This window comes from Saccopteryx bilineata, chromosome 2 (genome assembly GCF_036850765.1).
Source record: "Saccopteryx bilineata isolate mSacBil1 chromosome 2, mSacBil1_pri_phased_curated, whole genome shotgun sequence".
NCBI classification, from domain to species: Eukaryota; Metazoa; Chordata; class Mammalia; order Chiroptera; family Emballonuridae; genus Saccopteryx; species Saccopteryx bilineata.
The window spans coordinates 285,734,113-285,748,785 of NC_089491.1; the positions used below are offsets into that span (position 1 = coordinate 285,734,113).

The following is a 14,673-nucleotide window of genomic DNA, read 5'->3' on the forward strand; positions in this document are numbered from 1 at the left end:
TTTGTGTCATTTTTTTCTATAAAATAACTCATTTCTATATCTTCATTAATGACTACATAATAATCCTTTTTCTTACTCTAACATTCATAGAATAGGGCTCCATAATAAGTGCTTTACACACATTATTTAAATAAAGATTCACAACATAAGATTAGTACTATTATTAGCCCCATTTAGAGGTAGAAAAAATTCAGAAGGTTGAGGACATTCTCAAGATACCACAGCTAGTAAATATTTATAATAGAGTCAAGACTAAAAAAAAAAAAAAATAATAGAGCCAAGACTGAATCTGTCTATTTCAGAGGTCAAATCACAAACCCTTGAAATACTTCTCTATTGCATCTCATCATTTTTCAACATAACATTGACTCTTAGGTATTTATGTTGTTTTAAATTTGATTTTTGCTCAACAGTGTTGCACTAAATATACTTTTACATATATATTTTTTTAGTTGGCCAATAATTCAGATGTTGCAGCAATGTATATATTTTTATCTTACTTTATAATACATATTTCCAAAACTATTTGTGAGTAAATTTGTTCTAAACACTTTTTTTTTTAGTGAGAGGAGGGGAGGCAGAGAGACAGATTCTCACATCTGCCCCAATACGCCCCAACCGTGATCCACCCGGCAAGCCCACCAGGAGATGATGCTTTGCTCATATGTTAGTATATGTGTCAGAGGTCATGGAGCCGTTGTCCTCAGTGCCTGAGGCCAATTTGCTCCAATCAAGCCATGGCTGCAGGAAAGGAAGGGGAAAGAGAGAGAGCGAGAGAAGCAGGAGAGGGAGGGGTGGAGAAGCAGATGGGTGCTTCGCTTGTGTGCAATGACCGGGAATTGAACCCAGGACATCTACACGTCAGGCCAAAGCTCTACCACTTAGCCAACTGGTCAGAGCCCTAAATATTTCTAAACTCCAATATGCCCAAGAGAAAAATCAACTTGATTTATAAAATCTAAGAATAAAATATTGGTAAAAATACAAACATATCCACATTAATAAGGACAACTAAGATTTCAAATATATACAACTAAGTATGTAATACTTTACTACTAGAAACAAATTAATTGATTCAACATTTATAAATCTGAAATTAAATTTTTTTTGCCATATTTATACCTAAATAAAATTTTAATTATCACCTGTTATTACTTCTAATGATAGGATACTTTTTGACTGGCTGCCACTGCCTCCTCTTGTAAAGCTCAGTTCCCATTTCTTTGGTCCTTTTTTTTATAACTCAACTCAATGTCATTGCTAAATCAATTCAAATTACCAAGTTCTTATCTAGGGCAACCAGCATGAAGATAGATACGGTGAGAAATACCACCTATAGGGGCCCAGCATTAATAATTTCCTAAAAGAGATTAGAAACTAAGTAAAAAAAGACAACCACATATCATTTAGCTTGGAAAGAAATAATAGATATGAAAAGAGAAATTAAGAATGGGTATTTACTAGGGTAATACCAAATAAAGAAAACTATGAAATGGACCACAGAAAAAAGGGTCTGTTAATGAAAAAGTTTTGTCAGCAATATTTTGGCCACTGAGATTTATTTATCTGGTTGACATCTTGTTACCTTCAACAAAATAAAAGACAACTAAAAGCTAACTTATGACTTTGCAATTCAGAAGCTTCTAAAAGGTATTTGTCAGGTATGAGCATTCATAGTTGGAAAGTTCTTTCAAAACACATGTGGCTTGACCAGGCAGCGGCAAAGTAGCTAGAGCATTGGCCTGGAACGTTGAGGACCCAGGTTCAAAACCCCAAGGTCACCAGCTTGAGTGCAGGCTCACCAGCTGGAGTGTAGGGTTGCCGGCTTGAGCATGGGATCATAGATATGACCCTATGGTTGCTAGCTTGAACCCAAGTCTGCTGGCTTGAGCTCAAAGTCACTGCCCTCCACAAAGGGTCACGGGTCACTGGCTTGACTGGAGTCCCCCTGCACCCCCAGTTAAGGCACATATGAAAAAGGAATCAATGAATAGCTAAGGTGCTACAACTATAAGTTGATGCTTTGCATCTCTCTCCCTTCCTATCTGTCAGTCTCTCTCTCTCTCTCTCACTAAAAACAAGCAAACAAAAAAACCACATGTAAAATTCGCCATGAAATCATAGGGAGATAAGTAATATGGAATCATAAAATTCAACTAAATATTACTTAAAACCAAAAATAATACTACTGTACTGCAAAGTATATAAATAATAACATTAGTTGACTTAAATAAAGCACTTATTCTATTTCATCAACTATGTTGTTTCTTAAGAAGCAATGGCTGAAATAAATCTGAAATTCAAATATTTAAGGGGCAACATTAAAAATCAGCTTAATCAGGATTTTATTCACAAATAACATATTAAAGTGAATAATACAGGCCAGAATGCACATGTATTTAGACAAGTTATAAAAATCTACTATTTAAGAAAAAGTGCATACATTGCAGTGTTTCTTTTTATATATTCACAGTGACATTACAAAGTGGCAAAAGGATGACAGAGCTGTGTGTTAAGTTCAACCTCTGAAAAGAGTAATACTCACGCAGAGACAATTTCCTCACCACTCACAAACTTTGCATAAGAAACTGCTTTTCGGTGTCCTTTGAATACCATGATTGGCTGTTTAGTGTTACGAAGATCATAGTAGTGGACACAGTGATCTAAAACAAAACAAAGCAAAAAAAAAAAAAAAAAAAAAACCAGAGAAAATGTAGTAAATGAAGAAATGGAAAGCAAAGTTAATTTTAACTGGTTTTGGTATTTTTCACTAAATGTTTCGTGGATGATGTCAACCTGTAACAACCAGAAAACTGAGGACCTTGACTCATTTTCAAAGATAAGATATAAGGCGTTTCTTCTTCAAATCTAGGAAAATATGGATGCTTAAAAAATGTAAACATACACCCTAACCTAAGTCAGTCTGAAAGGGAGTTCCACTGACATTTCCTATGATCTTAGCTCTAGAAACAGAGTATGAAGGGTTCAAAGTAATCAGAAATTTTAAAATGAATCTTTACATTTGGATGGTTATATTTAGAAGATAATATAAATATTTGGGTTTCAGGCTAAATATAATGCTATATAATTTTATTTCCCATATTTGCTTTTTAAAAAACACTTAGGGAGACACTATACATATAATAAAAATTTTAAGTATAAAATCAAATGATTTTCACTAAAGTTACCCAGTGGTACAGCCATCACCATAAATGTCTTAAGAGTATTTTTCCTCATGCCCATTTATCACCCACTGCTCTAGGCAGTCACTGTATCTACCTTAGCCTTTTCTGGACAATATATATAAATGGGATCATCACAATACATGGCTCCCCTGTATGGTTTCGTACACTTCACATAAGGATATTGAAGTTCATCCATGCTTTAACACGTGTCAGCAGTTCATTCCTTTTTACTGCTGAAGAGTATCCATTATACGGATATACCACATTATGTCTCTCCACTTACCAGTAGATGGATACCTGTTTCCTTCTTTTTTTGGGGGGGGGGGGAGTTACATTAAAAATACTGCTATGCTCTTGGCATGAAGAAGCAAAAGAAGCCTGTGGTGGGAAAAAAGGCTGCTGCTCCCAAGAAACCAGCAGCTGAGAAGAAGCCCGCAGAGAAGAAACCTACCACAGAAGAAAGGAAGCCTGCAGCATAAGCTTATATTTGTTTTTCCATTAAGGTCAAATCACGTTGGACAGCTAATTTTGAATAAAAACCTGATGAGAGGTAGTGAGAAACAATGAAAAAAAAATACTGCTATGGACAACCACATTCAATCTTTGTGTGGACATGTATTCAGGTCTTGGGTGGATACCTATAAAAGTATAATTACTGGAAAATGCATTAATTTTGTGTTTAACTTTGTAAGAAACTGACAAACTATTGACCATCATTTTATATTCCCACCAGCAGTACCAAATAGTTTTGGGTTTATTTCCAGGCTCTCAATTTGTTCCACTGGGCAGACTACATTGTGAGTAGCAAGGATAGAGATAACATTTAGTATCTTCTTATTTACTTGAAAGAGTTCTTCATGTATTCTGTACACTAATACTTGATCATTTATGTGTTCTAAATATCTTCCCCCAATTAATGATGTTTTTAAGAATTATTTCTTTTATGTATTATTTGATGAACAGAAGTCTTAAATTTTTTATAATAGCCAAATTTACCTCCCTTCCATTTATAGTTTATGGTTTTTGTATCTTAATACATTCCCTGCAACAAGATGGTGAAAATACTCTCTCTTATAAATATTTTATAGTTTTGTTGCTCACATTTAGGTCATTCAGTCACCTGGAATTGTTTTGTATCTTTCATGAGGCAGTATCACACCCCATTTCATTTCCCCATATCATTGTCTAGAGAGAGTGTATTTTCTAAACTTCTATGCAATATAATCTGTCAGGTTATAATATAATCCTTTGCCAAAACAAAACTGTTTTCATTTACTTTTCCTTATTCTTGTTTTAAACATGTCTCTTAGAAAGAGTACAGTATTGTACTTTGAACATTTTAACTAGCCTATTAATCCTTGCCTTTTATTTGGACCTATTTACCCATTTCCATCTACTTTTTATATTATATGTATATTAATTTATACTACTATATATTTTATAATATGTGATATTTATATAAATATATAAATAAGATATATTTGCATTTCTACTGATGACCTTCTTTTGTACTTTATCCCTTTATCCCAATAATATATAGTTTGGATTTTGTACTTTAATCGTATTATTTTAATGTTTTCCCTTGAGATTGCATCATGTATTTTATAATTCCAAAGTGTTTGTAGTGATTTCTCAATATTAGTTTAAAAAAATGAATGGTGATCCTGTGTGTTGTATTAGTAATAGCTGAATAAAAGATGTCTGACTTAAAAATATATCTGCATTTAATATAAATATAAAATTTCTTTTAAAGCCCATTATTTTAAAAGATCTAGCTAGAATGCTAATTATAGGCTGGAAGGCAAGACAAACATAAACTGATAAAAGTTTTACTGGGTGTTTCAAAGTTGTTTTTAACTTTTTTGTTTGTTTGTTTGTTTTGGTATTTTTCTGAAGCTGGAAACGGGGAGAGACAGTCAGACAGACTCCCGCATGCGCCTGACCAGGATCCACCTGGCACGCCCACCAGGGGCGATGCTCTGCTCACCAGGGGGCGATGCTCTGCCCCTCCGGGGCGTCGCTCTGCCAAGACCAGAGCCACTCTAGCGCCTGGGGCAGAGGCCAAGGAGCCATCCCCAGCGCCCGGGCCATCTTTGCTCCAATGGAGCCTTGGCTGCGGGAGGGGAAGAGAGAGACAGAGAGGAAGGAGGGGGTGGGGGTGGAGAAGCAAATGGGCGCTTCTCCTATGTGCCCTGGCTGGGAATCGAACCCGGGTCCCCCCGCACGCCAGGCTGACGCTCTACCGCTGAGCCAACCAGCCAGGGCCTCAAAGTTGTTTTTAGATTATAGCATGTAAAAAAGTAGATTTTACTTATGAAAAAGTAGTAGAATAATTTGTTTCATGAATACTGGCTTTGTGTATGTCACTGCCATTAGCACTAACTCAAACTCCTTAAAAACGTGAAAATAAAATGCCCTGGCTAGTCATTCCCCCCTATTATCTATGCAGTATAGTTAACTGAAACACATGCACATGGATGTTATGACATTAATAAAGACTTATTAAATAAATATTTAGACATTCAATTTAGTTAAATGTGAAGAAAAAGGTATCACCCTGACTGGCAATTGCTGTATAAAAGACAAGGCAGATTTATAAACCTAAGAAACTTAAAATGTTTCCCATTACTTAGATAAGACAGGAAATACAGTAAGTCACCCTGAGCACTTACATTTCTACCTTACTCTAGTTTCTCAACTTTAACTCTATATCAGGGATTAAATCAGGTTTCATAGCTCCTTAAACTAAATACCAGGTTCTCAAGATGAAAAAAATTAATTATATTTTAGTGACAGGGATGTTGAGGGAGTAGGGAGGAGAGTAGAAGGCCCATAAACTGAGTTCAGAGATCTAAAGATAGTCTAAATTTGTGTGTTTTATATAGTATAGAAGTTCATCTTAAGCCCTGGACAGTTGGCTCAGTGGTAGAGCGTCAGCCCACCATGTGGATGTCGTGGGTTCAATTCCCAGTCAGGGCACACACAGGAACAGATCAATGTTCCTGTCTGTCTGTCTTTCCCTTTCTCTCTCACAGAAATCATAAATTAAAAAATAAAAATAAAAGAAATATAAAAAACTGACTGCAAGAAATAGAAAATCTAAATAGACTTACAGGAAGAAATTTAATTAGAAATTTAAAATCTTCCCACAAAGGAAAGTCCAAGTCCAGATAATTTCACTGAAGTCTATATAGGCTATATACCTATCTTTCACAAATTCAACCAGTAAACAAAAGAAACACTTCCCAACTCATTTTATGAGGCCAATAGTACTTTGCTATCAAAGCCAGAAAAGAACTACAATAAAGCAGGCTACAGCAAACTAAATTCAATAACATATAAGTAGGATCTTATACCATGGCCAAAAGAGAATTTTCCCCAGAAATGGAAGGGGAGAGAGAGAGAAAGAAAGAAAGAAGGAGAAAGAGGGAGGGAGGGAGGAAGAGAAGGAAGGGGAGGGAGGGGGGAGAGGCAGGGGGGAGGGGAGGGAAGAGAGGGGAGGGAAAAAGGAAGTGAGAGAGGAAGAGAGGGAGGGAGGGAGGGAGGGAGGGAAGGAGGGAGGGAGGGAGGGAGGGAGGGAAGAAGGGAGGGAGGGAGGGAGGACCTGTATTATTATAATAAAAGACATAAACCTTACAAGGTCATCTTGATAGAAGCAGGAAAAGCATTTGACAGAAATCCAACATTCATAAAAAATACTCTTAGCAAACTAAAAATAGATGGAAACTTACTAAAGCTGATAAAGGATATCTATAAAAATTCTACAACTATTATCACACTTGACTGTGTAGAACTGAATGCTCTCCCCCAAGATGAGAAGTTCCTTCTGTTACTTCATCCAACAACACACATAAGTTTTTAGTTCATATAATAAAGCACAAAGGCATTAACATAGTAAAGGAAGAAATAAAAGTATTTTAACTCACAGATGATATTATCCCTAAATGTAGAGTATTTCCAAAGAAAAGCACAATAAAACTCAAAGAAAATATACACAAGAGTAGGAAGATTGCAGGACATAAGATCAACATTCAAAAATTGATTGTATTTTTGTACATTAGCAATAAACAGCCCCAAAATAAAAACAATTCCAAAGCCCTGGCTGGTTTGCTCAGTGGTAGAGCATCGGCCTGGCATGCGGAAGTCCCAGGTTCGATTCCCGGCCAGGGCACACAGGAGAAGCGCCCATCTGCTTCTCCCCCCCTCCCCCCCTCCTTCCTCTCTGTCTCTCTCTTCCCCTCCCGCAGCCAAGGCTCCATTGGAGCAAAGATGGCCCGGGCGCTGGGGATGGCTCCTTGGCCTCTGCCCCAGGTGCTAGAGTGGCTCTGGTCGCAATAGAGCGAAACCCCGGAGGGGCAGAGCATCGCCCCCTGGTGGGCGTGCCGGGTGGATCCCGGTCGGGCGCATGCGGGAGTCTGTCTGACTGTCTCTCCCCGTTTCCAGCTTCAGAAAAATAAAAAAAAAAAAAAAAACAAAAAAAAAAAGAAAAAAGAAAAAACAATTCCATGCTGTAAGGACTAAAAGTACTAATATACACTGCTCACAAAAATTAGGGGATCAGGGAACGTGCAAATACTCCAGCCCTTTCAGCCTTTTGTATAGTGCATTTTCACCAATAAAAGTTGGTATTGCATCTCATTTTCATAATCAAACAACTTTCTTTGACTTGTTTGCTTTTCTGATGTTGTTTAATTAAAAAAATCAAATCTTCTTTTGATTGCTTCATATTAATTTTGAAATATCCCCTAATTTTTGTGAGCAGTATACTTAGAAATAAATTTAACAAGAGAAGTTCAAGACTTATATAATTTAAAATTATGAAATACTGATATTAAAAATGAGTAAGAGATGAAGAGAATCACAGGCCAATTTATGGATATAGATGTAAAAATATCACCAATAAAATGCAACAATTTAGCAAAAGAATTTCACATTACACTCAAGCAAGGTTTAATCCAGAAACACAAATATAATTCAATATAAAAAAATGTACACATAATTCATTTGTCAACAAATTAAACCATATGATTATAACAATTAATGCTGAAAAGGCACTTGGCTGCTTCTCAGCCTTTTAGCTCAGATAAGCTAAAAAGGCACTTTTATAAAATACTCAATTTGTTCCTCAAAAAATTTTCCAAAATTAGGGATCCAAAATAGCAAAATACTAAAGTGCACTCAACTAAATGAAATAGAAGTCACCAGTATCATATAACACAGCTTTTTAAGAGGAGAATGCAATAAATCATCAGAAAGTAAAAATACAATCATCACTTTTGGCCACTATCAGGTATAAACAAATAACTAAAAAGACTCTAATAGAAAGCTACTAGATTTAATAAGATAAATATATAGGGTGACTAGATATGATATGCATATCCAAATACCAATACTTTTAATCTAATTTTAGCAAACAGTACCTAAAATAAAGAATAATTTTTATTTAAAATAATAACAAAAATTATAATACACACAGGAAAAAATTAACCAATACTCTATCCACTGAACAACTGGCTAGGTTGATCGGAAAGGCCTAAAAGTAAACTATAAAATTTCACTGAAAGATAGAAAATAATCCAAACAAAAGATATATCTCATGTAACTGGGTGGGAAGATATACTACCTTAATAATGTCAATGTTTCCAAAATTAGAAAATAAATGTAATGTAACTGAAATGAGAACCCCAAAAGAATTTATGTAAAATTGAAAAATATAAATCTTAAAATCACATGAAAAAGTAAATGCAAAAGTTATCTGAGAAATATATGAAAATTTAAAACAGTGGGGAAAAAACTGCCTGCCAGATAGGCAAAGCATTTTTAAAGAAGTTTTTCCCTTTTCCGGGAGGTAGAAATTTTGAAGATGCTCATATCTGGCATTTGTACATATTAAATATTAACAATAACTTATCTTTTTTTTTTCTTAAGTGAGAAGTGGGGAGGCAGAGAGACAGACTCCCTCATGCGCCCAACAGGGATCCATCCAGCAAACCCCTTATGGGGTGATGCTTTGTCCATCGGAGGCCGTTGCTTCGTTGCTAGGCAATCGAGCTATTTAATATTTTAGCACCTGAGTTGAGGCCATTGAGCCCTTCTCAGAGCCTGGAGCCAACTTGCTCCAATCGAGCCATGGCTGTGGGAGGAGAAGAGAGAGACAGAGAGAGAGAAGGAGAGGAGGAGTGGAGAAGCAGATGGGTGCTTCTCCTGTGTGCCCTAACTGGGAATTGAACCCGAGACATCCACACACTGGGCCACCTCTCTACCTCTTAGCCAACTAGCCATGGCCAATAACTTCTATTCTTAAATGGTGGCCAATGATTAGTATCTTTACAAAACAGAACATTAAAACCCAATAAACTATTCTAATTAAATGCATGATAAAATGTTAACAATGACAATGAATAAACAATTATTATTGAGTACTCTTATTACACTGGGGAACAATTTTTTTTTCATTTTCTGTTGCATGAGGTTTTAGAATTGTTTCTACATATTTCTGCATCGCTGATTCCAAATCTGAAATGTTTTTTGGTACATGCTCTAGTTTTTATGCAATTTTAATTTCTTTTTGTTACAGTTAATGGCATGCATTGGTTTTTAAATTGGAGTTAAAGGGCAACGACTCTTGGATTGGACATAACCACAAGGCAATTAATGTTTTACAAACATCACTTTTACAAAATTGTAGTTGTTTTTAAATGTAAAAAATTATTATCTGATAAAAACACCCTTATTTTGTTTTAAGATTGAATCATGGCTTCTTTGAGTAGGTGTAAATGTAAGAATAGTCCTGACACCTTCTGTTATATAAGTGGATGTTACACACTTGAACGTCAAAGGCACAGTATTTCATCATTTGTGACACGTGCATATATTGCTTATTTTCAAGTTCCCCTTGGCGATCAAGACAAGAATTGGGCTCCTCATATTGTGTGTCATAATTGTGAGGAAATGCTTCGTGACTGGACAAAAGGAAAACGCAAAGGAATGCCTTTTGGTATTCCCATGGTTTGGCGTGAACTTAAGGACCACAGCAGTGACTGTTATTTCTATCTGATCCATACAAAGGGCACTGGCAAGAAAAAATGGCATATGATCGCATATCCTAATATTCCTTCAGCAATACGACCTATCTCACACTCTAAGACACTACCAGTTCCAGTTTTCAATGGTTTTATTTCTTCTAAGGATGAAGAAAGTGAACATGGTGATCAAGTGTATTTTGATAAGATGCATGAGGAAACGGTTGTAGAATGTGAAGGGTCTTCTTCTGATGCCAAGCAGTCATTAACCCCTCAGCAGTTTATTTACCAACCCGAATTGAATGACATAGTAAGAATGACATAAAAATTGTCCTCGACTTTCTGAAGTATGAGGAGCATAACTGGATCATTTGTGTGGATCTGAAAGAGTAAATTTCCTGCCCTGGCTGGTTGGCTCAGTGGTAGAGCGTCGGCCTGGAGTGCAGGAGTCCCGGGATCAATTCCCAGTCAGGGCACACAGGAGAAGCACCCATCTGCTTCTCCACCCCTCCCCCTCTCCTTCCTCTCTGTCTCTCTCTTCCCCTCCCGCAGCCAAGGCTCCATTGGAGCAAAGTTGGTCCAGGCGCTGAGGATGGCTCTATGGTCTCTGCCTCAGGCGCTAGAATGGCTGTGGTTGCAACAGAGTGGTGCCCCAGATGGGCAGAGCATCGCCCCCTGGAGGGCATGCTGGGTGGATCCCAGGCGGGTGCATGCGGGAGTCTGTCTGACTGCCTCCCTGTTTCCAACTTCAGAAAAATACAAAAAAAAAAAAAAAAAGAGTAAATTTCCTGCTTGGACAACAGAGAAGTTTCACGAAGTATCCTTGCTTTCTGTGTTTGTAGGACAGCCGAGCTCGGGAGAAACCCTGGACACAGAAGGAGTGGCCAAAACAAAAAGCTCTGGAAGTAGGGATGCAAAATATTATGAATGAACCTGTAGTTAATCAAGACAGGATCATTTTTCTCCCACTTCACATCAAACTTGGCTTAATGAAACAGTTTGTTCAGGCTTTGAATAGAGAAAGTGAATGCTTTCAACATATTATTTCTGCTTTTCCTGCCTTGTCTTTTGAGAAGATAAAGGCAGGTATATTCGATGGACTTCAAATTCAAACCCTCATACGTGATGAAGAATTTGCCAGGAAGATGAATAAGGAGAAGAAAGTAGCATGGCAGTCTTTTATGGCAGTCACAAAGAACTTCCCTGGCAACATAAAAGCAGAAAACTATGAACTTCTGGTTCAAAGGATGCTGTTGGCTTTCCACGACACTGGATGTAACATGAGCATTAAGATTCACTTCCTGAACAGTCACCTTGATAAGTTTGCTGAAAATCTTGGAGCTGTTAGTGATGAGCAGACTACTGCTGGAGCATCAAACAAAATTGTCCTCAACAAGTACACAAACGCAAGAGCTACAAACGCAAATGTTTGCCTGAATAGAATTTAAATAAGTTCTGCACAAATTTTATGATTAAAATAAGTGTTTTAATATGTTCTATTTCAAAATTGTAGCCTGACCAGGTGGTGGGACAGTGGACATAGCATAGGACTGGGATGCGGAGGACCCAGGTTCGAGACCCTGAGGTCATCAGCTTGAGCGCGGGCTCATCTGGTTTGAGCAAACCAGCTTGGACCCAGGGTCGCTGGCTCGAGCAAGGGGTCACTCGGTCTGCTGAAGGCCCACGGTCAAGGCACATATGGGAAAGCAATCAATGAACAACTAAGGTGCTAAAACACACAACGAAAAACTAATGAATGATGATTCTCATTTCTCCATTCCTGTCTGTTTGTCCCTGTCTAACTCTCTCTGTGTCTGTAAAAAAAGAAAAACAAGAAATTGTAGACAAATTCTGATACAATCATATCTTTTAGTGTATTAGTGTATTTACTGCATTATATAAATTATTATATTTTCACAAAGATGATGCCCAAGAAGATATTCTACTTCATTATGTTAAACTAAATGTTGAAATTTTTATAATAAGATAAAAACCTAAAATCTTGAATTGCAAAAAAACTGTAGCTTACAGATAAAAACTAATATCAGATTTGAGATCAGCACACTTGAATTAGGTAAGAACAAGTGTTTTTGTAGATGCAACAAAAATTTTGTTCCCCAGTGATTAGAGCTTTATACATAGCATCTTTCTTTCATATTCCTCATAAGAGTCTAAAGGACTATGTGGTATTTAGATATTTTAAGGATAAGAAATCTGGGGGTTGAAGTTAATCAGTTTGCCCAAGGTCATATTTCTAGTCAGTAACAAAACAGAAATTTAAATAAGAAACAGGTTCAAGGGAAAAGAATAGCACTTAATCATGAAAAAGTTCTATATGCTAATAAAAAGAGAATTCTACCCATATATACATGTTAGTACATACTATCCTTGAATTTAACTATGAAATTAGGTTAGTATACAAGTAAAATACAGAATAAGTTACATTAAAATTTAAACTGACCTTTCCTTTTTAAAAGGCAATATTGTGCTCATGGTATGGTGCTAGCTTATCTTAAAAAAGAGAAAAACAACTAAGATTATCAATAAATAAGAATCAAGGAGATTTTACAATACAGAAGTTAAATTACAGGTGTTTACTCTTTTAGTAAATATTCAAGGGGAGAAGACAAAGAAATTAAGTGTAGAGTGACCCCTGTGATAGATCTGCCAATCTCATAATTCTTTTGACAACAAAAAATGGCACTAGAGATGACGTCAGAGTAATGGAGCAGTAGGAAGTGATACCGACAAATCTCCCTCAAAACTCAACAAGATCTTCAACGAGAAACAGAAAAACCTATCCTTGGAGCCTCCAGATGTTTCACAATACACCCGAAGGTATGGTAAAGCAAAAAATTGGCTAAATATATAATTAAACCCTGAAGAAAATAGGGAGTAAGAAACGCTCTGCCTTCCTCACTAACCTAAATAGGGCTGCTTTCACTGGGAACCGAGAGTATAGAAACTAAGGCGGGCAAAGGGGGTGAATAAATCCAGGCCGCGGCACAAATGGCCGAACCAGGCTGTGGCACGAAGATCCAAGCCGAAGAAAAACTGCGCCTATGGCAACCCAGGCAATACAAGCTAACATTCACGCCAAACCCAGACAAAGAAAGAAAGGTGGGGCAGCCATTTTCCCCGATCTCCTGGTCAGAGTGCGCAGATAGTGGGCGAGAGATTCCTTTGAAATCCCCGGGAGTGGGCGCCCGTGTTACCCCACAGAGAGACAGAGTCAGAGGCCTTTGTGTGGGCCAAAAGCGGAATCTCCGGGCACCCCAGCGCCCTGAAAAAGCCGCGCACGGGGAGGGAGCTAGAGCCAATTCCAATGCTGGAACTTTTCTGTGCGGGCGGGGGTTTCACATAAAGTGTGAGGCGGCCGGACTGATATCCTGGTCAGCGTGCACAGAGAGTGGGAAAGAGATTTCTCCGAGCACCTCAGGGGTGGGCGCCCGTGTTATCCCACAGAGGGGCAGAGTCAGGGGCCTTTGTGAGGGCCAAAAGCGGAATCTCAGGCCGTCCCAGTGCACTGAAAAAGCCGCGCACAGGGAGGGAGCGAGAGCCAATTCCAAAGCTGGAACTTTTCCGTGCGGGTGGGGGTTTCCCTCAGAGTGTGAGACTGCCGGCCTGATATCCTGGTTTGCGCACAGATAGTGAGCGAGAGTTTCCTCCAAGCGCCCTGGGAGGGGGCGCCCGCCCGTGTTACTGGACAGAGAGGCAGAGCCAGAGGTCTTCGAGTGGGCGGAAGCCCCGCCTGATTATGCTAGCAGCTCTGACTGACTGAGCCTTACCCAGAGCCCTGTGCTGAGTAGGAATAGAATGGGGAGTTGCCAGCTCTTTGAGCCTCTTACTATCCAGGCAGAGGCAGCAGAAACCCCATAGCTGGATTATCAGGCTACTAATTGAGGAAGGAAAGACTAGGAGAGAGGCTCCAGGAACACGGACTCTCTCACTGGTGGAGCCTATAAATGCTAATGAGCCTCGACTGCCAACGAGACTGAAGCACAATATATGACATTGCCATAGAGACTTATCAACTGCAAACCTCTATCTGAGCGTGCCATAAGGGCAGAACCCGGGGTACAGAGTCACCGACCAGGAAGAGGGAGAGAAAGAAAAAGCAAGAAGATAACCTCTCAAAATCAAGAATAATCCGCAGACTTTATAACCTATCCCATTTTATTATATTTGTTCTTTTGTTGTATCTTCATTCTTAATTTTTTTTTTCCTTCTCCAGTTTGGTCGTTTAACTATCTGCTGGTCTTCCTCTCTCCTCTTCTTGACCTATACTACCCATAAGTGTTACATCTCCCATTATCTTTTCTTTCCTCTTCCTTTTTCTCTATAAGGGTTGCACTCCAAAACCCTTAATTTTCTCTCTCTCTCTCTCTCTCTCCTATTTTTTATTTTTTCTTCTTTTAGTGGTTCCCTCTTTTTTTCTCTCTCTCTTTCTTTTCTCCCTCTATATT

At 38.1% G+C, this 14,673-nt stretch overlaps 1 protein-coding gene across 3 annotated transcripts in view; it reads right to left on the reverse strand.

The window, feature by feature from the left end:
- COP1 (COP1 E3 ubiquitin ligase) overlaps positions 1–14,673 on the reverse strand; it is a 145,088-nt gene that overhangs the window by 27,144 nt on the left and 103,271 nt on the right. For all 3 annotated transcript variants that reach the window (XM_066261207.1, XM_066261208.1, XM_066261206.1), the window contains one exon: positions 2,546–2,663. In XM_066261207.1, coding sequence (XP_066117304.1) covers positions 2,546–2,663 — 118 coding nt within the window. The remainder of the gene's footprint in view (positions 1–2,545; positions 2,664–14,673) is intronic.